This window comes from Neodiprion fabricii, chromosome 1 (assembly GCF_021155785.1).
Source record: "Neodiprion fabricii isolate iyNeoFabr1 chromosome 1, iyNeoFabr1.1, whole genome shotgun sequence".
NCBI lineage: Eukaryota > Metazoa > Arthropoda > Insecta > Hymenoptera > Diprionidae > Neodiprion > Neodiprion fabricii.
Genome location: NC_060239.1, coordinates 9,452,103 through 9,473,283, shown reverse-complemented (window position 1 = coordinate 9,473,283; position 21,181 = coordinate 9,452,103). Strand labels below are relative to the sequence as shown.

The 21,181-nt window shown below is 38.0% G+C and overlaps 2 protein-coding genes across 6 annotated transcripts in view; one reads left to right on the top strand and one right to left on the bottom strand.

The window, feature by feature from the left end:
• LOC124188194 (acyl-CoA Delta-9 desaturase-like) overlaps positions 1 to 15,043 on the bottom strand; it is a 25,765-nt gene extending 10,722 nt beyond the window's left edge. Inside the window, exons 1-2 of one of the 3 annotated variants that reach the window (XM_046580764.1) lie at positions 1,414 to 1,548; positions 1,178 to 1,334 (exon numbers count right to left, since the gene is read on the bottom strand). The gene's annotated coding sequence lies outside the window, so the exon portion shown is untranslated. Of the gene's footprint in view, positions 1 to 1,177; positions 1,377 to 1,413; positions 1,549 to 14,913 lie in introns of those variants that run through there. The other 2 variants (XM_046580765.1, XM_046580763.1) reach the window with 2 other exon arrangements.
• On the top strand, positions 1,373 to 21,181 carry LOC124188179 (glutamate receptor ionotropic, delta-2-like). 3 transcript variants are annotated; one of them, XM_046580706.1, is made up of 9 exons: positions 1,373 to 1,558; positions 11,282 to 11,478; positions 12,609 to 12,793; positions 12,893 to 13,285; positions 16,616 to 16,783; positions 17,332 to 17,558; positions 17,787 to 17,989; positions 18,182 to 18,447; positions 20,559 to 21,181. In XM_046580706.1, exons 1-9 carry the CDS (start codon positions 1,390 to 1,392, stop codon positions 21,163 to 21,165), a joined length of 2,415 nt encoding a protein of 804 aa, XP_046436662.1. In that variant the 5' UTR covers positions 1,373 to 1,389; the 3' UTR covers positions 21,166 to 21,181. The 3 variants fall into 3 exon arrangements, with proteins under 3 accessions (XP_046436662.1, XP_046436661.1, XP_046436663.1); XM_046580705.1 differs by having other exon boundaries at positions 20,544 to 21,181; XM_046580707.1 differs by lacking the exon at positions 1,373 to 1,558 and adding an exon at positions 6,011 to 6,052 and having other exon boundaries at positions 20,544 to 21,181.

The following is a 21,181-nucleotide window of genomic DNA, read 5'->3' as shown; positions in this document are numbered from 1 at the left end:
ATCCACTTTCTTACTTTATTTCGCGAGTGCCGGTTGGCAAGATAAACTCTATGGGCATACGATTTTTTATTATTTACCCAAGCTTTTGAAGCTTTCGTTACAACTTCGTTACACGTACCGCAATCCTTCTTCCGTGGTGGATTCGAATGGTTAGTCTTTACCTGATTGTGAGCAGAATCGGTTGTCGAGACGACAATAGGCTGATGGTAATATTTGATTGATTCACCATGTCCAATTTTTGGGCCAGGATCGAAAATTTAGGCGTTTGAAATATCATCGCTTGACGATGAGATCGTTAGGTAATTCTGCACTGATATACATCGGTATGGAAAAAAAAGAAAGCAACTCGAGTAATAATAACTAGAAAGCCAATCGCATACTCGGAAAATCTCACGTCAGAATTTGAGCTACAATGAACGAATGCTCATGTCGATTTCGACGTCGACGCGTATACCTCCAAATATCAAAGTGCTTGTAGCTCAAATGCGAAAAAGAGAATGGCAGCCCTATTCTATACGCAATTCTGAACAAAAACACATCAACACGTTTTCCTTAGACGCGGAAATGAAGAAATGTGATCGATTCTACGAAATCGCAATAGTAAATTCACAGACTTCGTGCCAATTATTTATATCCGCGTCAAATGTAAATGTGTTTGAGTTTTTTTGTTCAGAATTGCGAATATAACGAGGCTGTAAAGCCGTTTTTCGCTTTTGAGATACGTGGACTTGGATCCTTGGAGATATAAACGACACCAGAATCATTGGGAATCGAAAGATGATTTTATTTTGACGAAATGCCCGCTTTCAAACAGTGTCAATAGATCATTTTAAACAGTGTTCTGACATTACGCGCGGGTGATACACTGATTTGGAGTTTATCATCGGGCCGGTAATCGTCCGTTATTCGAGAATCTTGGGAAAATCGTATCCTCGAGTAAACAAAAAAGGCGATGAGCGAGACTCGATGGCTATCGGCAAGTCGCTCTCCCCTTTTCTGCACGCGATGTCCGTAGTTCTTGGCGAAGAAGAGCCTGGCTCCTCATTATTTAATAACCGGGTGTCACAAGGGTTGAAAAGTAACTGACGTGGCATTTGAAAGAGTTCGATTTTCGATTCAAGACTCCTGGAATGGGAAATGATGGATTACAGTCTAACGGCGCGGTGATGATACTTACTTCGACTTGATATCCGGTACTGTTGCTTCGACCAAACGTAACCCGGGCTTGTCACAAACTGGCGTTAGTTTTACCCTTTCAACAAGAAAGTACGAGGCGGACTTCGTTTGGCTGCGTTCAGGTGTCGCACGAAGAGTTCGTGGACTTCTGATGCTTGCTAATGGATATTTATCAAAATTGTACTATCCACTGATTACAGGTGACCGTGAACGATGAAGGGAAAGGAATGGCTCGACCTGGCACTCTTGTTGGTGTTCAGCGTTGCAAGAGCTACGTCTCAGTGCGTTTCGCCATCGCCTCTTGGCCTCCAGCTAATGGTGGAGTACGCGAGGTGGAGATCCCTGGACCAGCTCGTCATCTTCGACAACTTGATACCCAAGAGTGAGTTTGACGAAGCGCAAGCGAATATCGCTCATTGCCGCAATTCTACTTGCGTTTAATAACTATCGCCTTATTTCCCGTCGTTTCTAATTACTGCCTGGCCCGTTATCGATTTTATTAGCGAAATGCAACACGCCTACTTAACGCCACGGACGAACGTGAACGCCGAGCGTGATATCTAACATCTACCCTAATGAGGTAGCAGTAATTACGAGTCAATTTGGAGCAAGGTGTAACGTGCGTAATATACGCTACTTTGGGTATCTCGTTCGATTATAGTTCGTTCCTACTTCCTACCTCATTAACGGTAACGGAATTCCTTTTTTCCACTGAAAATATTCGGGGACCGCCAATAAAACGGAACCTCGTTCTTGCGTGTAACATCCCGACGGCGCAATTCTTGTCTTATTTGTTTATTTTTTAAATTTTATTCAGATGCATTTATCCACGTATTTGTTATATTATTAAAAAAAAAAGAAAAATACTAACCTGACGGCTTAATCATCAATAATTTGTTACAAAATATCAATTTTATTCGGTTTTCAAAATCTGATGCGCAGTTTGGCCATCATTTTTCTTGCTGCTAAAATTTTAAGCCTCGGTTTGTGAGCCACAGCGAACACCGCGTGTGTAAACGTGTAATTTCGAAGAAACTAACTTTATACCCGGTCTCCTTGTACTTGTCGGTACGATGTAAATAGTATATTGTGCAACGAGTTTTTCACAATTAAAATATAAAATTAGGCAATTTTTAACGCCTGTTGAAAATGAACAAGAGACGCTGTTTCTCAATAAAATACTCGTGCTGTGGGAAATAACGAACAATTTCTCCACTAGTGGCAAAATATTTGTCCACTATTGGGCAAAAACTGTTTTTACCCACTAGTAGAGAAATGATTCGCTATTATCTAACGCGCACGTCATTCATTTAGAAATATCGTACGTCGTTCATTTTCAGCAGGCGGGAAAAATCGCCTATTTTTACGTTTGAGTTATGAAAAAGTTATTTCTAAATACACGCTCCAGGCAGATAAATTCTATGTTACGTTTCCGAAAGTTGGGCTCGTGAATGAGTTCCAAAACTTTATTAGCGAAAAATTAAAGAGGAACGACAGCAAAAGACAAAATATGAACAAACCTATGAAGAATATTCTATGAAAAATTAAAAAAACTTTGACCTGGCAGTTGGCAAATAGCAAAATGAGCATTATAATCAGCATAAATAAGAATTTTCTATTTATAAAATTGTAGAAATTTGACATTGCATTTCTTTTTTTTTTTTTCTCTCTTCTGGAGTAACAGCGTTTTACATAGTTTACCCTTCAACTCCGATAATTAAGTGACATATTTTCATTGTTTATTTGAAAAACTTTTGCGGCAACAACGAAAGTTTCTCATTGCGTATGTAAACTTGCGACTAAGTGTCATGTTGTGGCAACTTGAACAATAACGACGACATAAAAACAATAATGAATGTTTTTTACATGCGGAAATGAAAGCCTTTCACGTCCGTACGTAGGTGCTCGCAAAGTATACCGTCACTACCCAAATGGTAAATACGGATATCGTGTGTCGAAATGTCTAGCGAGAAACCTAATGCATGCCAGATTAATTTGTAGGACCATGAATCACGGTGAATTCCTTCGTTGAATGAAAATGTCACTTTTGTCAAATTGTCGTTTCTTCTTTCTTGCGCAGTTCGACACTTGACTAATTGACTGCCAACATTTTCACACGAAGAGCGACTTGTAGGACTTGCCATTTTTCGATCGAATTGAAATATATTCCTCGTGCAATTAAGCCAACTTTGACAGACTTTACAAATAATTCGATCCTTTGCCTAAAATTTTTCGTAACGTTTTTTTGGCGTATTGACCTTCACCGGGTATCCCAAAAATGTTTGTTGTGCGTGTAATTCTCCGACCACAATCAACCGGTATACGCGTAACGGGTCCTCTTATAGCCAGAAGTGAAACTAAGCTATCCTTACGTTTATCTGAAACACTTATCACTACGGAAATAGAAAGCATGTATACCCACTACTTGTATATAATAATAATAATAATAATAATAACAATAATATATCGGGTTATAATACGTGGAAATGTCCTACGGGCAATGGATAAACCCGCCTGTATTCATGCAATTTGGGGTAAATTTTAACAACAATGAACTATGCCTTGAAAATAGCGAGGAGTCAGCCAATCGAGGCCAATGAAATGTAATCTCGATGGGTAAAATCTATTCTCAGTTGCCGAGAAGTAAGCAAACTTCGGTAAATTTACATTGCATAATTTATTCGCAAAACATTTCCACGAAACATTACAAATACGTAGATAAACACAAATAATTTAACATACAAGTTGAAAGAAAATCAAAGCACTTTCGAAATGCTGATCGCTACAGTCCGGAGCTAAATAAGCTTACTTCCGACGTACTGATTCCTTGAAAATATAACTCGTAACGCACATTGACAGAGAAAAAACAAAATTTCTCTCCGAGTTTACATTCAAATAAATAAATTTTAATTCTATACATCGAATAACAACCAAAATCTTCATTTATTACTTATGAAGTTTGCTTTTGTTTTTTTTTTTTTTTTTTACGTTGACAAATAACACCGGTCAACACAGATTTTGAGTCTGATTTTTAGATGTCAAATTTTGATTTGTTCCACGTAAGTGATGAAATAAAAAATAGTTTTAAGTTTATTTGATGCTTATTTAGAATAAATGTTTGGGAAAATAGGTAATTTTTCGTAAAATCCGAAATATCGTTCCGAAATATACTAAAACCACTTTTTCTTTTATCAGTTATGTGGAAGAGATCAAAATTTCACATCTAAAACCGTCCGAAAATTCGCGTTGACCGGTGAAATCATTATCACGCCGATTCAGCAATCACCACTGTACAAGCAGCTTGTAACGTGGCCTTGGATAATGCACCGAAGGCAAAATGCGGTATTCGCAAAAGCGCTCAAGTGGCCATTGCATTCTCTTTGAGTGCTCGCGGTGTGATTATTGAAACAGAAAAAAAAGAGGTACAGAAATCAATCATTGGATGGTTCACCACGTTACAACGTCCTCCTCACACCGGCAAATTAATGGCACCGATTAAGCGGATATCATGTGACAGTGATAGTTGATGAGGTCGGGAGTAATGGATAGGTCTATCAATTATCTGAATGCGTTGAGTAATCTCACCCAATCTTGTGTGGTACAAGTCGTTACACGTTTAGGACAGTGGTGGCAAATTTAATTTAATGCCGATTCAACGGTACCATATTTTATAGAATTCCACGTCACTTTGGTCCGAACACGTGTCGTAAAAAACTAAGTTTTGTAATCGTGTGACACAATATTTTAACACTAAAATTAACGACGTTACACAACACTGGAAGGGGTTTTTCATAATCAATACCGGTAATGATCTATATGAAATAGCAGTTTTACGCTAATTAATTCTGTAATTTCCAAGATTCTCGATAATTGAGCGAAGAAAGGCATTCTTTTAAGACCTAGTCTTTTACGAGCTAGGTCTTAAGCGCGAGGAACAACAAAGCAGACGATTTTTTTCACTCGCACTCACTTTGTTTCATAAGAAAATGTCACTCGTCTTCTAAATACAATTTGTATATTGTTAGAAATCATCTCACTCTTTCACCGACGAATTCATTGCGTTTTTTCACGTTGACGTCAAAGACTTTTCATATCGATAAAACTACGGCTGATATATATATATATATATATATATATATATATATATATATATAATGCATGTTCACGCAATGCGAGCCTGTGATAAACTGAGGGACTCGTAAGGATAGCTATGGATACTAATAACGCTATTCGGGGTTAGTTTCACTCAAGACATCGTTGTCAAATTCGAAAGCACACCGAATGACGAAACACCTGCGGTTTTTAGTAGTGATAAATTAAGTGTTTTATATTGAATAACGATGAAACGGTATTGCGAAGAAACAAGCAACGCAACTCGTCAGATTAAACCTTTCAGTCACAGTGGGATGCTGAGCGTTCTACCTCAAAAATTTCAAAACAGTTTATTGACAACTTCAAATGATCTCCGTTACTTCGTATAATCCCAAATATCTCGAGTAAGAAGTTTCTGCTTTTTCGGCTTTAAATTCGCCGTAATGGATCCACTATCTTGGATTTAGAGGTGATCAAATTCTGACTTTAGATTCGTTATCAGCGACCCCGAAAACCCTCCGAGTAATAAAATTCAGGCCAAAATATTGAGCTGACAAACTTGGGACTGAAAGGGTTAATCACACGCGCGAATGTCGTTTCATCGTTGAGGAGGAGGAATATCTGCATACATCCTTCGATGATCTTTACCATCAAAAGTATCTCTACGAGAGAAAGGAATCGTTATCAGGTAATGACGATCCACAACACCCAATGAATATGGATGTTCGCATCACGACGAACAACGAAGAACAATTACTCAATATTTCGGATCAGGGATGTCAAGGTGATCGAGCAGATTCATAAACCGTAAATTTGGTCGGAAATTTTTAAAACAGAATGCGCAACAGTGACTATATTCGCGTAAAATGACACGTCGCGTAAGTCGCGTAATGACGAAGACTGAGATGCGAAGACACCTTTTAATCGAAAACTGTTTCAAAAATTTTTAATTATTCATCGCCCACCTCTAAGACGAATCCTGTTTTACCAAAAACTGCATTCGAAGAAATGCGAATATGTCCGGTTTACTCCAGTTCAAGCAGGGGGTTCAGTGCGGGAGAAAATGAAGAGACAGGCACAGTCCTTTTCCACTTGAGCCGAATTCCACGACTGGTCCTAGTCGAAAGTCACTGCCCGATTTTCCGATTTTTAAATTCGGCACAGTCTCGGAGATAGAGACGGGAATCCTTGCCTCCCTCCCTTGGCCTCAGCCACTAACAACAAGAAAGAAAGAAGTAAATTTCCGGGTCATCGAGTCGTAGTTAACGCTGAGAAACAAAAACAATTCCTCGAATCAGTCTTGATATTGTTTTGATTTTTCTTCGGCTTATCTATTACACTCTATGACTGGAAGAATTTTTCATCAATTCTACGCGGAGTGACAGTTTCAATGTTTATACGATACACGGATCTACTTCTTTCGTAAGAGTGATAGAATTACTTTCAAATTCTCAAGATTCCTTTCTCGCATTTGGAAAGTGGTGAAAAATCCTTTCAAAGCAAGTAAAAGTAAATCATTTCACCGAATCTAAAGGTCACCGTCGGAAAAACACTTTTCTCGGCTTACAATTGGTACGTACACACGACTTAGCTACCTTGGGGATAATTGCATCGGAACCAGAGTCGGTCATTTGTTTCATCCAACAGCTCACGTGACATTTGTTACGAAGCCGTTCAAAGGATGCGTGACGAGAGAACATTAAACGTAAACTCGGGTCAAAAAAGTTGGCGAAACAATAAATTATAAAACATGGAGTTGAAAGATGTAACCGAAGGTAACCCAAGTGATTTTGGGTAACAGAGTGTCTCCATGATTCGTGAAGTATAATAATTCAAAAACTGCGAATTTCATCCGAAACGGCTCAATTATGAGGAGCCTATTTCGGAGACCGTAGAATCATTTTACAATAATAAAAACATTCAATTGAGAATATGAGAACTATCCCATATTTCCTTAGTTGATAAGTAAAAAAAGAAAACAACATACAGATAAACTCATTACTGAAACATAAAATACATTGCCGCATTCGGCAAAATCAGCGTTATGCGTTTGGTATGAAAAAATGAATGCAAAACGTCAGCCATCCAAAGTTGTCGATAGTCAACTTTTTTTGCCTTTTTTTTTGTTTTTGGTGTGAAAACTAACATATTTCCCATGCTCGTGTGATCCCGTTTTAATTACATCTAACTTAATTCACTTCAATTTCGTCGTTAAAAACTTCAATGTTTCACAAAACGTATTTACGTATACTTCGACACTCTTTTGTTAGACTGTACGTTTTATGAACCTGAACGCTTTACTCGTTTGTATGTACATGTGAAAAATATTTCTATATCAACATTTTGGCTCTTTTACTTCCGAATGTCTGAACCTTGAGGACTTCGCCGGATTACTGTAATTTTAATGCGAATTGCAGGAATAATGGTATAAATTATTCTGCATTACGCAAAAGATGTCAGTCCTGAGTGTTCCAGGCGTGTAATATAATATTGATTCTGATCACCAGTTTTTGCCAATATTAAAATGAGTTAAGGTTTTGTTGTCTGTTCGTATACAAGGGGTGATGTCTGGAACTGCTGAACCGATTTTAAAAATTATTTCACTAATAGAAAGCTGAACTATCCCTGAGTAACACAAGATATAAATTATGTTGATAAAAATAAGTTTTTGTTTGATTTCTCAATAATTGTAATTTAAGCTGGAAGAAAAAGCACTGCTTGACTGCTTTAACCGCATGCGCGAACCAAATGGTTGGATATACGTGAAAATAACGTACTATAAAAATATTAGTCATCGGTAACTCTAAAAAAAGTCGACCCGTGCGAAGCCAGAGGGGTCAGCTAGTCTTATATGTGAACCATTAACGATGATTTATAATTCTTATCTATTTTTAATGGATTCGTTTTGATCGGAGAAAGCAATCATGCAAAACTCCGAAGTCTTTGTATTAGATTGATTCAGATTGGAGTGTTATTTTTTATTTCGTTAGAAGAAAGTTTAAACTAGTTTTAATCGAACAAGAAATTCTCCTGCGGTGGGTATAGGATTTTTAACACAATTTAAAAGGGCGCATATTTAATAATAATAATAAATCTAACTTTTTGTGCGGATGCAACCAAAAACCTGATATTAACAAACCAAAACTTCTCGTATTTTTTGTACAAGCTGGTGGACGAATATGATGAAAGGGTTGACCAAAGAACAAATTATCGTGAAAGGATTTCTAAAAATTTTGAGAGCTGTAGAAACGACGCGATCTCGAAATTTTCAATTGATAACTTTTCAAAAATTGATTTCACCAAAACCATCTACACAACCTCAATTTCGTCTTGATTAGTTTACCGCACCGCAGTTCAAAGTTTGCGAAAAAATATCTTATTTGCAAGCACATAAAAACCAGATCACGACGGCAGGGATTCAAATATAACTACAATTCATATTAATTGTACGTTGCAAAAACACGATGCACATAAAATCACTGGAATCACTTTGCGAGTAATTTAAAGTGTTAAATGACATCAATTCATGTGATTAGGGACTTGTTTTTCTACTAATCAATGGTCGGTGAGTTTGGTGTTAGAATTTTTTGGCTTGTTCATTCAGTTTTATTTCTCTGTCAAAAATGCCCGTTCAAAAATATCTTGTTGTTGAAAAATTGTAATATCGCAACTGTGCAAAATGTTTTTTCTAGAAATTGCTAAATGAATGAGTTTCATGTGTTTCCAACTTTTGTTGGTTACTTGAATACGACTTGGGGTTAAATATTTTGGTTCTAATGTCAAAGTATACTACTGAAGCTGTTGTTTGAATCAATTGAAAATATCCTTGTCACATGGGTCATAAAAAATTATACAATTTCTATTCACGATACTTTATGAATAGGTTTGGGAGATAATACGAGTCGAAAAGTGCAATTTTTGTAAAAAAAACGTCATTTTTCGATTCAAATATACCGAAATTGTAACGTGGTGGAAAAAAATGCCAAAACACGATGCTAATTCACCAAATCGTTCGTTTACCAATTTCTCGGAAAAAAAGTTTGCAGAGCTGTGATTATTTGTTGAAGTACTCAAGGAAAATAAGGCGTAAGGCAGAAATTAAGGTAAACGAGACCGTTGATTGTGATTTGCAAGTTAATTATCATAGGCTGACCATTTCCAAAGTTGTACAAGTAAGATACAGGCGAAATAACATTCATGAGTTAGCATATTAGCGCTGCTTACGTTAGCCGCTGATTAATGCCTTTCAGGCTTATTCGTAGGCGTGACTCGAATAGAATCCGGTATAATCTCAAGTTTATAATTAGTAATTATTTGTTGAGAAACGTTTGAATTATGCGGCATCGATTGCACGTCCGCACACTTTCATTTTGACGAATTTTTGTCAGCAGTTAATATTTTTACGGTTAACAAATAATCACTGATTTGGTTTCAAGTACGATGAAAATTATCACCCATTAATCGCTTCGGCAATTACTGTGATCGTCATTAAACTCTTACACTGGAAAGGAACCGGTAGATGTCGACACACCTCAAGGGTTCGTTCTCTTCAATTTCAACCGATTGCGGTACAAAGATTTGCCATGGGCGTCAATTGTGGCGGATGTGATGAAAATACAACAATGGCTAGCTGTTGCACCTCCCCGAGGCTTACGCCGGCGAGAAAACAACTTAATTAGGTATAAACTTATTGTTAGAGGCCTGTATCATTTTATGGAATATCCTATTGGAAACAGTTTCTGTAAGAGTTAAGTTCTTCGTATGCTAAGATATTTGTCGTAAAATTATTATGATTTATTTACAAGATTTCGCCTTTCGTTTTTACCCAAAAGCTCCGAAATACATTCCGAAAGGTTAATTCAAAAGGAATACTAGAATTCGAACAACGTAGAAAACGTAGTTATTGAAATTTATGCATGTTCATTCTCTTACACCGAAATATCGAAGACGTTGATACTCCTGATAGTAAAATTAATGGTGCTTTGCTTACGTGGATTTACTTGACGAGATGTAAGATCAAGATATTCGATCGGCAACTTGGGCGTGTAACTATTTCGATATTGATTAGGTATCAGAATTCACATTTTTTACTGCGGTATTTTTACTTCCCATCACCTATGGTGGTGTAAGAAAAGTATAGGTTTCGGTCGAAAATTACTTTTTCATATTCCAATGAATCTTTACGTTTTCGGTCCTTTAGTACCCGAAAAACAGGATTTTATCATGTTCCATTTTATTTCTTGAACGTATAGTTAGTTAAAAAAATAAAAAATTTCTCGCAATGGTTTCGAAAAGGCTGAGTGAAAAAAATCTGAATTTTACATGAATATTCATTCAGCTCTTTGAACGTAATATGCTTCTGTCGAAAGAAATTCAAGCTTACAATTTCGGACAAACTCTCGCGATAATCTCGGAGACGATACGGTGAAACAATACATAATTTACACGACTTTACGGTCAAATACTGAGCGTGAAAAATCGCTATACCCTGTTTTTTTTTTTACTGTATAGTTTTATCGGAAAAAATGTATAAAACTTGTCCTATGCAAAGACTCCAACACAGTTCATTCGATGTTTATAGAAAATATTGTACAAATTGCTATAAAACGAATAAAATCATGCAACAAGTCACAAGTTCATCAAAAATAACGAAACCATTTTTGAAAAACGAGAATTTCAACGACGAAAGATTTTAATCATACTTGATGGTAGTTCCAATAATCGAATTGGTTTTAATGGGTTGACAAATGCTATGAAAAATACTACTTTTATTGTTTCGTTTCAGTACTTCATACTTCAGTACTTCATTCCAATTGTATGAATCCGTGACTCTGATCCTCTCGGATTTTGCTACATTTTTTTTCTATGATTCTTCCAAACAGCCATTATTTTATTGCGTTTTTTTTTAAAGAAAAAACCGCCATTCTTTTGGAAAACGTAAAGATTTTCAAAATTCCGTGATTATATGTAGAAGATTTTAATATACTGACTAATTTTTTATTCGTGCAAACAGAATGTCAGCGACTTTATGCCCGATCATTGATGTCCTGCTGCAGCGAGAAAGGGATGAAAATATCGATACATACAACGCTCGACGAACACCTCACAGATATTTTGCCGCAAGTATTTTTGATCCGAAGACACCGCGTTGGGACGGTAATTTTTACGGACGGGCTAAACCTGACATCGCCCGACAATATCCTGCTGTTGGTAATAAATATTCACTTTTCATATATTCATATTGTTGAATAAAAAAATTTATACGCTTTTATATCAAGACATACGAAAATTTAATTGATTAGCATTAGTTACGATCTGAAATTTCATCGACCTATTTTTTTTTCTTTTTTTTTTTTAACGAGGGGCAAGACTTACATCATACGTGACTAATATCTATGAAACTAGTTTGTAACTTTTACCTCATACGTGTAACCTTGGAAATTTATAGCGGTAGGTCTGGGAAAAGAACCTCGTATCAAGGCTGTATTGAGAAAAATATTTACCAATTTTTTTGTTTATTGATACATTTTAGACGTCACAGAGACGATAATTCACATTTCGCGAACGATGAGATGTAATTTTGAAAAAGTAACCTTTCTTTCAAGACAATTTTCATACGAAAATATTTACTCGTGTACTATTTCAAGATACTAAAGTTTTTTCAAAAAAAAAAAAAATTCCAATTGTTTTTTACTCGAAATGTCACTAACTTTTCGTAAGCCATAAGATGGTTTTCATCGACAATATTGACAGCGATTTTACAAACCGAGTGTGGAATGTATGCAAAATTTTCTTTTTTCCATCGCAACTTTTCAAAGCAAGACAGTAAAGACACCAAAATAATTGTCCGGAGACAAATGTTTTGCAAAATTATACGTTGCAGAATATTACATGTCTACCTGTAGCTGTTATTATTTTAGAATTAACGACAATGTCGACTTGCTGAAGTTGCAAATTCATATTACCACCAAATTTGAAATCTCGTTTTAATTTTCTACAGATAAGGATAGGTTCTTCAAAGACTCAATTTTTCAATTTAACCAAAACACCTTCAGTATTATTTCCTCGTTGGTATTGTTTTTACTCAAAACAGAGCGATTATCTATCTAAAATGACGTATCTTTACTAATTTAATACTAGGTACCTATGTTTCGCAATTTGCACTGATTGTGAATGCTGCCTAATGTCGTATGTAAATTGTCAAATTAGTTGCGTATATCGCTTAAATTAGAAACTCCAGACAGCACGCAACATTGGTTCCTAGAATGTTGCTGGCGATTATACACGAGAGTGCGAATAAATGATTGTAAAATTTGATTTAACGTTACGTTGCAACTCAGGCCTCGCAGAAGCAACTCTTCAATTACTACATCTCATGGCTGATAGTGGCAACAAAACGCAACGACGCGATAATTGACACCCTTCTCCGTGTTCTCAACATCGGTATCGACAGCGACCTCATTGTCGCGACTTCACCTCTCTCTACATCCCAGGCTCTAAACGTGACAAATCAATATCTGAACAGGTAATTGAGAGTAAATATTGTGCCAGTGAAAAAAAAAAAATAAATAAAATTTCTCATCAACTTCTCGTCCCAATGTAAATTTTTTCAATATTTGCACAGGACGTGCACTGGACTGCAAAGATATGCGAAAGACTATCGAGCGCCAAAAATGCGGCGTACTAAAAACCGCGAAAATTCAACGTACAACCTGGATTATGTTGTCCAGGAAAATAAGACTGTTTCTTTCTACTTGTGCCACGTCTACAAGATAAGAAACTCGGAGAATTCGAGCCTTGTAATCGACCCTCTGGGATCGTGGAATCCCGGCACCTACACGCTCAGGCTACCGGTCAGCGTAGAGCTGAGAAACAATTTTCACGGCTTTCCGTTACTCGTTGGAATTTTGAACTCCAGCAGCGAAGTACAGCCCGATAACATTGACGAGGAAGAGATGGACGACATCCTGCCCCTCTTGGACATCATGGCTTTCGTTGTCAGCGGCATTAATGCCAGGTACCTGTGACTGCGTTGGGTACTTACTTCCTTCGATACCCTCACACGTGTGAAGGAACTTTGCACCTACGTTGAGCCACTGTTGAGTGCTGAAAAATAATTCGCTCTAGCTTTAAAATCATCGGTACAGCGAGTATGGATGATTGTTGTGCTCGTTTGCGAGATTGGATGAGCCTTGTTGTCAGTGGTTTAACAGATTTTCGTAAACTAGTATAATATAACTGGCTACCTGATAACTGTGCTCCCATGTATCGAACACTGAGAGAAATTTTTAGTTCCGGTTATCGCTCAATCCTTGGCTATAACAATAGTCGAACAGTTTTTTTAACGATACCCGTTTTACTGAATTTTTCTAGTTACTGTAACAAATGAAATTCTTCTCAGTGTGGTATTTTTTTTTGGAAACGCTTTAAAGACTAATAAAACGCATAAAAAATTGAAACTAATAAAGTTATGCAGCGAGGATGTCGATTTTCTGAAAGTGGATTGTTCAAATTGTTGATTATCGAAGTGAGAGAAATAACAATAATAATTTTTGGTAGTCACGCCCTTAAGCAATTATTGTGATAGATAATTTTTTTCAATTTTCATCAAGAGCAAAAAATCCTATCTGTGTCCTATACGACCTTTTGTTTTTGGTTGATTGATTCAGCCTAGAAAAAGTGGTAAGAATTATTTTTGGCCGATACGGCTTTATGGAATTAATCGACGTAGGATTTTATGATCGAATCAGTGGCAGAAGGTCGTATCTACCGGTCCATAACTTTGTCTCTTGTTTAAACTATTATTCGATGTCGACGTTTCTGACCATTGTTTCACGTTTTGAGTCTAGATACGATCAAAAAAAAAAAATAGGCTCTCTTGTCTTCTTCAACAACAAAAGGTCGTCAGATGACGCTATGACTTTATGCCGTTAGACATGCAATGAAGAGTAATACGTCACTATCCATCGAAAATATTATTCGCGTTTATTTTCCGATTGAAGACTGCATTTTTGAGATAAAACAATCGTGTGAGAACTCATTGATCAAGTCGAAGGTACTGAGAGGAAATATTGCTAAAATTAGTTGGAAAATTAACCTAGTGTGTCCAATTTACGGAGTGCTAGTCGAGGATGTCAAAGCCCACGACGTAAAGGATCTGGAATATCGATCCTACCGAGCGCTGATCCTGGACTTCAAAACCCACCTCGTAGAGGACCTGAAGCGCTAGTCCTGGTCGTCAAAATCCACCTTGTAGAGGACCTGGAACGCCGAACCTACAAAGCGCTTGTCCTGGGGGTACCATGTAGAGGACCGACAGCGTTCAGCGTGCGGAGCGCGAGTCCTGGACGTCGAGATGCACCACGCAGAGGACCTGAAGCTCTAGTCGTGGAAGTCGAGATCCACTAGGTAGAGGACCTGGAACGCAGAAACTACGGAGTGCTAGTCTTGGAAGTTATGACTCACCTGGTGAACGACGTGGACAGCCAGAACTACGAGGCGCTAGTCTTGGAAGTCGAGATCCACCAGGTAAAGGATTTGGAGCGCAGGAAATACGAGGTATTATTCCTGGGAGTTAAGACTCACCAGGTAAAGGACCTGGACATCTAAAACTATGGAGCACTAGTCCTGGAAGTTACGACTCACCTGGTGAATAACCTGAACAGGCAGAACTACGGAGCGTTAGTCCTCGAAGCCGAGTTTCACCAAGTAGTATACCTTGAGCGCAGAAACTACGGAGCGCTCGTCCCTGAAGTTGAGTTTCTCCAGGTAGCGGACCTGGAGCATAAAAACTACGGAGCACTTGTCCTGGAAGTTGAGTTTCACCAGGTAGCGGACCTGGAGCATAAAAACTACGCAGCACTTGTCTTGGAAGTCGAGTTTCACCAGGTAGCAGACCTGGAGCGCAGGAACCACGGAGCGCTTGTCCTGGAAGTCAAGTTGCACCAGGTAGCGCAGCCGGAGCGAAGGATCCAGGAGGTAGAGAACCGGGTACTCGAAATCTGCGGAGCGCGATTCTCATACGTCCGCTCTACCGCGCGGTTGTTTCCAGACTGAGGAATTCGACTAGCTGATTTTCGTCTATTAGATATAGATCGATGTCGTCAGGAGAAAAAAAAATTGTGACGTCACTTTCTGAACATCCGAAAATCCGGACTTTAATACTATGTATGATGTTAAAATTCTCAGCTCTTCACGTAATTTTGAACTCAAAGATAGTCTATTTATCAATTCATTCAGCAGGGATTTGATAAATATCTTGACTATACTGCATGCATGAAGACCACTCGTTCCAAGTAGATGAGAGCTTTGAAAACAGTGTGTGATTGGAGTGATTGCAATATATCTTTAATAACGACGACTGGCTAGATGTTTCAAGTAGCTTCAAAATTGCTGTTCTTCACAATTGAAAAACCGTCTGTCAAGTGTGTAATGAATTTTGGTTTATTGATTATAAGTCAAATTATAAAAGAAAGGGAAATAAATAGACAATTACGAGAAATAGTTGTTGACGATCAAGGATTTGAGTTAATTTCACACACTTTATGATTTCCTGACACTTCCATACACAACTCTCTCCTTCTAAAGTCGTAGGCTTACTAATTTGCCGATTTGCTGATCCGCTGATCCGCTGATCCGTTCGAACTTCGGTTCTTACTTTCGTCTATCAAAATATACACATCGTCACAAGTGTAATGTTTATATGCTCAACCCGAGACATGTCAAGGACAGAATATAATTTGAAAGACTTCAGTTGCTTGTCGAAATGAACCGATAAGCGTAACAATGCGTATCTCAATTATTAGAAAGTACATTAGTTATAGTATACAATACCCAATTTTCCATTTTACAACTCAATTTGAATAAACATTTTACATTTTTCGTTTAAAATAGAATTTCGGAACGCGTTTACATTTGTCTATTTAAATGATATTTTACAAGCATATTCCATTTTCTATTTTAAATGCAATTGGGCAATTCCACTTACCACGTAGAACGCAATTTGAATTTTGAAACCTCGTGTTCAGATTTGAAATCTACGACCAAAAAAAACTTTCAATCGTTGATATTCACTGGATTCCGACTAGTCTAAATAGCTAATCGCTTTCCAAAGACCACTTTCAATCACTTTCTCAATTAATGAAAACGAGAAAATATATATTCCATCCTGAAAAAATACGTATTCTACAGTTTCGAATGGAAATTGAGGTAATATTTTTGTTGCAATTTTGAAAAATGCCAAAATAGAGGGAAAAAAATGTACACGTTCAAATTGTTAGTGGAATTGCACATTTATGAAATCACTTCACTCAGCCCCGATTCCGACTAATTGATCGATTATAATTAGCATAGAGCTGGTGCCCCATGATAAACTTGGAACCGTGGTGAACAAAGCTTGGAGTCATCTTCTTGGCGATGTCGTTTCTGGAGTCGTTGACATAGGACTGGGAAACATAAACGTGAACGACGAACGTCAGCGAGGCATGAGCTTCACGCATCCCATCATTCAGTCAATGTTTGTATATTCTGTGAAACGTTATGATTGTCATTTCCGCAAGGCAAGCATTTGAACGATCGCGAAGTCTAAGGTTGTCTTACAACATGGCGGAGATAATTGATTCACTTTCTCCGAATTACCTTCGTATGCTGAAAATATGAAACTGTGCATCAGGAGTAATGTCCATACAAAGAAAGGATTTGCCAAATCTACCAAACATGGCGAACTAAATGTTTTTTTTCCGATTCAATGAAAGAGTTATAGATATTTGATTCAACAAAAAAATAGCTATAACGACAACTTGTGTTATCAAGTGAAACCACATTTACTTTAATGAACAAAACATTGCTTTTTCCATGTTTGGTGAATTCGACAATTTTTTTTTATAAGTAGTTGAGTAAAATGTAGATAGTTCAAAGTTACTTTAGGCTGTCTTACACAGTAAGAATTCAATAAATGACTAGTAATCGTTAATTGTCAAGGATGACTGATCTTACTATCAAAGATTTGAACTCCCTGTCGCATTTCATGTGACTTGTCCACTCTGCATAACTAACGTTTTGCAGGAGAAACATTTACTTCCATCCCCCGGAATCTGGTTCCATGAGAGATATCTTTTTACAACCGTTCAACAATCGACTGCTCGGATGCGTCGCTGTTACCTGCATCCTAATGGTGCTAGCAATGACGGCAATAAATTACGCAGGGAAACTCGCTCTCAGCGATGAAACAGAAACCCGTACTGGATTGGGTGAAGCAGGATTATGGTGCATCGGCATCATGTGCATGCAAGGTTCGCTCCAAATTTGCACTTTTATACCAATACGCGTATGGTCATAGACAGTAGGCAATTTGGAAATTGGATGAGTTGAGTTCCTTTCTCAAACTTTCGACACCTGAGTCAGCCAAATTTTAACAATCCGGTGCTAGAAAGCAAATTAACTCTACGTGCTTGCCAAAGCAAACCAACTCGCACGCACCAAAAAACATATCCTGCACAGAAATCACGGACTATTTACAGGGTCACCTTGGAGTCCCCGAAGTCCATCTGGAAAGATAGCGCTTTTAAGCTGCCTGATATTTGCACTCGTTATTTACAACGCGTACGCCGGTTTCATCACGTCAATACTTTCGGTCCAAGCTGTGGGAATCAAGTCATTGGCGGACCTTCTTTTCAACAACTACAAACTCGGGTACAGTGGAAACGACGACGAGTATATACGGGTGAGACTTGCGTTTGACACATATCTAAAATTCCGTGGAGACCCGAAATTTTATGCTGCATCGGTTAAAGAATTTGTCATCTTCCTCGATAAGATAATTGAGCATTTAAACCGAAACTGTGGGATATAATTTTGGCTTTCCATTGGCTGCAAACCCGTTGACTCCATTGAATCGATGTCTCTGCTTAAACAGAATGCAAACGACAGTAATCTGCGTGAGCTGTACATCAAGGCTTTCAATGGTCGCGAGGCTGGGGTAGACACCACTTCCGGTCTGCAAAAAGCTGCGAAAGGTGGTTACGGATTTTTCGTAAGTGCAAGATTGGCTCGGCGGGCTCTCCGCACGACTCTTCTTCACAATCGATGCTCCCTCAAGGAGCTTGTAATTCCCCAGACCTTCACAGTCGTCGCTTTACCAATGGCCCACACCTGTCCCTACAAGAAGATCATCACTCATAGGTGAGCGAATAGCACGCGAATTACCCGCGAGTATGCGCTTCACTGTAGGTGCCACTTCATCGACTTCTTTCACGTCAATAAAACCGTCTACGAAGCTCTTAGTCCGCCATTCGCTGTCAGTTGAATGTATTTCTTGAGAATTTCTGAGTGCTGTCAATAATCATAATTTTGAATACAGCATTCAACTATACAGCCTCGGTGTTGAAAAAGTAAACGATTTTATGAACTTTGAAAAACTTGTCTCGCATGAATCGGACTTCCAAGATTGTACCGTGCATTATTTCTGTCTAACGCAAGCGTTTGATGAAAATTTATACAAATCCGGATAGTAAACTAGTCGAGATGTCGACTAGCCGGCGTAATGCCGACAAATGAAAATGATCTGTGTTATTGCTGGAGATGGCAACAAGTGGGCAAAACGGTGACTACTTTCCAGAGATCTCGTAATGACTGTCAACAAGCCAACTGGGTCGAAAACTGGGTCAATCGTATTTCAACGAATGCCCGCAAAAATGTCAAGAACAAGATAACGCCGAAACAAAATTTGGGTTTCGTATAGAACTGGGCACAATGAATGTGATACAGGATAATAAACCGTTGTAATTCTTGCAACTTTATGGTTTTGCTTGATTTTATTTTTTTTTTTTTTTTTTTTTTACTGACGAAAAGTCAATCTGCAGTTACTGATTTTACACTATTGACTGTGAATTGATGACCTAGCTTACATTCGTTAACTTATGGTCAACGTGTAGTAAAATATCGGCTTCAAATACACCGTCTTTATCAGTCTCCGACAAGTTGACATGTCGGAATCATTTTTCTATACTATCAGATTATAAATTTTGTAATATGCACGAGATCACAATGCGCGCTTGCTGGTTCATTGTTGGTTGAAATGTACTCTGGTTTTATTCAAGCGTGACGAGCCTTTGTTTTAAATTTTCATTTCAAATGTTAATAAGTACATTTCTTACAGTAGATCGAAATAGTTGTGACACATTTTTAATAATTTGTTCGAAGTAACTGTTGCGATTGCTACAGGCAAAATTGACTTTCAGTGTTTTTGCTGGAAGATCTTAGCATGGGTGACGTCATAACTATATTGTTTCCAATCTGTTGCATAAACTGTAATTTTTGTGCAATTCGCAATAGAAAAAATTCCATTCAATTATTTTTTAGTACATTTTTCGAATGTACGGTAAAAATAAAAAGGATTTGGCCCAAGTTTGGCCGCTGAAGATTATTAAAAATTGAAAACGGACCATTATTAAAGTTTTTTTCTATCTATTTTAGAAAAAAAAAACGTTTCAAGTAAAAGCTGCGTGTCCTACTGACCACTACGAAAAAAGTATGATACAAAAATCACGTGTTATAGTGGGTTTAGCTGCAATGGCAAAAAAAAAAAACAAAAAGAAACGAAACTACCAGCGTTTGGTTTATTGCACGTAAATCAGTGAATTAATAACAAACAGTCTCGGAATTCATTCTAAGTATAGAAGAATCTTATCCCGAAATAATCATGCAAAATTTACAATTAGCAATAATAAGCAATCTACGAAAATCCGCCCTTTTTCTATAGACATCCACTTTACACTGAGAAAAGTTTCATTTGTCATAGTAACCAGAAAAGTTCAGTAAACCAGGTATCGTTAAAAAAATTGTTTGAATATTGTTGGAATTACAAAAAACGAGGTACGCGTAACCATTTTGCGCTGTTCTGGATCCTTTTTTGGTAATTGCAACACAAAATCAGTTTGTTCGGTTTACTTTACGTTTTTTAGTTAAACAAGGCTTCAACATCAATTTATTGTTGCACAAGCATTAAATTTTCGCAACAGTTACAAGAAAATGTAGCAACAGTGATCCCAATGAGAAAGAATGGTAACGGATACCAGACTTTCCGGTAACAGCTAGAAAACTAATTTTCATTTTGTACCTAGAACTACATTTTTCGATTGTGGTTTAAAATGAAAGCGGTAAACGGAATTAAAAATTTCTCTCAGTGTACGTATACAAAAATATTCAGACCTAAGTCACGCTTGAATAGAACTTAGAATTCGCTCAAACTCCTGTATATTTCGAAACTAATTTTGCAGCATAATGCGAATTAGCGAGGTCGGAGTGTTGAGCCGAATAAGCGAGAGGATGCTGCCGAGAATGCCGCAGTGCGAGGCCCCGACAACCTTCCACAGCGCTCGTCTGGCCGACGTTTACTCCGCATTTGTCATCCTCGTTACCGGGGTGATAACTGCCCTTGCTCTAGGAATATTCGAACGAGTTTGGAGCCAGCGAAAATCGGTTCGAGAAAAACTCACCCGAGCGATCCACGTTCACCGGCGAGAAGGTCACGGCCACGGCCACGGCCAAGCGAACGACGCGGTATCGACCTCTCGGAAGAAGGTCAAGGAAGATTACCTTGAGGATTCGGAAAACGTGCTCTCTCAGGAACTTGGGCGACGTGTTTTCACCTCGAGTGCTGCTGTCGGATCACCGAGAATCGGTTTACAGGGAACAAGCGCCGGGGGCGATTTTTCCATCGCAGGGAGACTTCGGAGCCGCGGGTTATTCCCGACTCCGGGTATCCTCGGATCGTCAGATTTTTCAGGCCTGAAATTATCATCGCCAAGAAGACGGAGCAACGTTGCATTGTCCCCTGTGGACGATCAGGTTTCCGGCAGCAACGAGAATCCGGAACCTATTATTCCCTTCCACGTTTAATGACTCGTGAATCAAA

Excerpts from the sequence above, each read along its gene's own strand:
- LOC124188179 (XM_046580705.1), top strand. The coding sequence starts at position 1,390 with ATGAAGGGAAAGGAATGGCTCGACCTGGCACTCTTGTTGGTGTTCAGC. Across the intron at positions 12,794-12,892 it reads ACAAATCAATATCTGAACAG|GACGTGCACTGGACTGCAAA; the intron begins GTAATTGAGAGT and ends ATATTTGCACAG. Across the intron at positions 13,286-16,615 it reads GTCAGCGGCATTAATGCCAG|CATAGAGCTGGTGCCCCATG; the intron begins GTACCTGTGACT and ends GATTATAATTAG.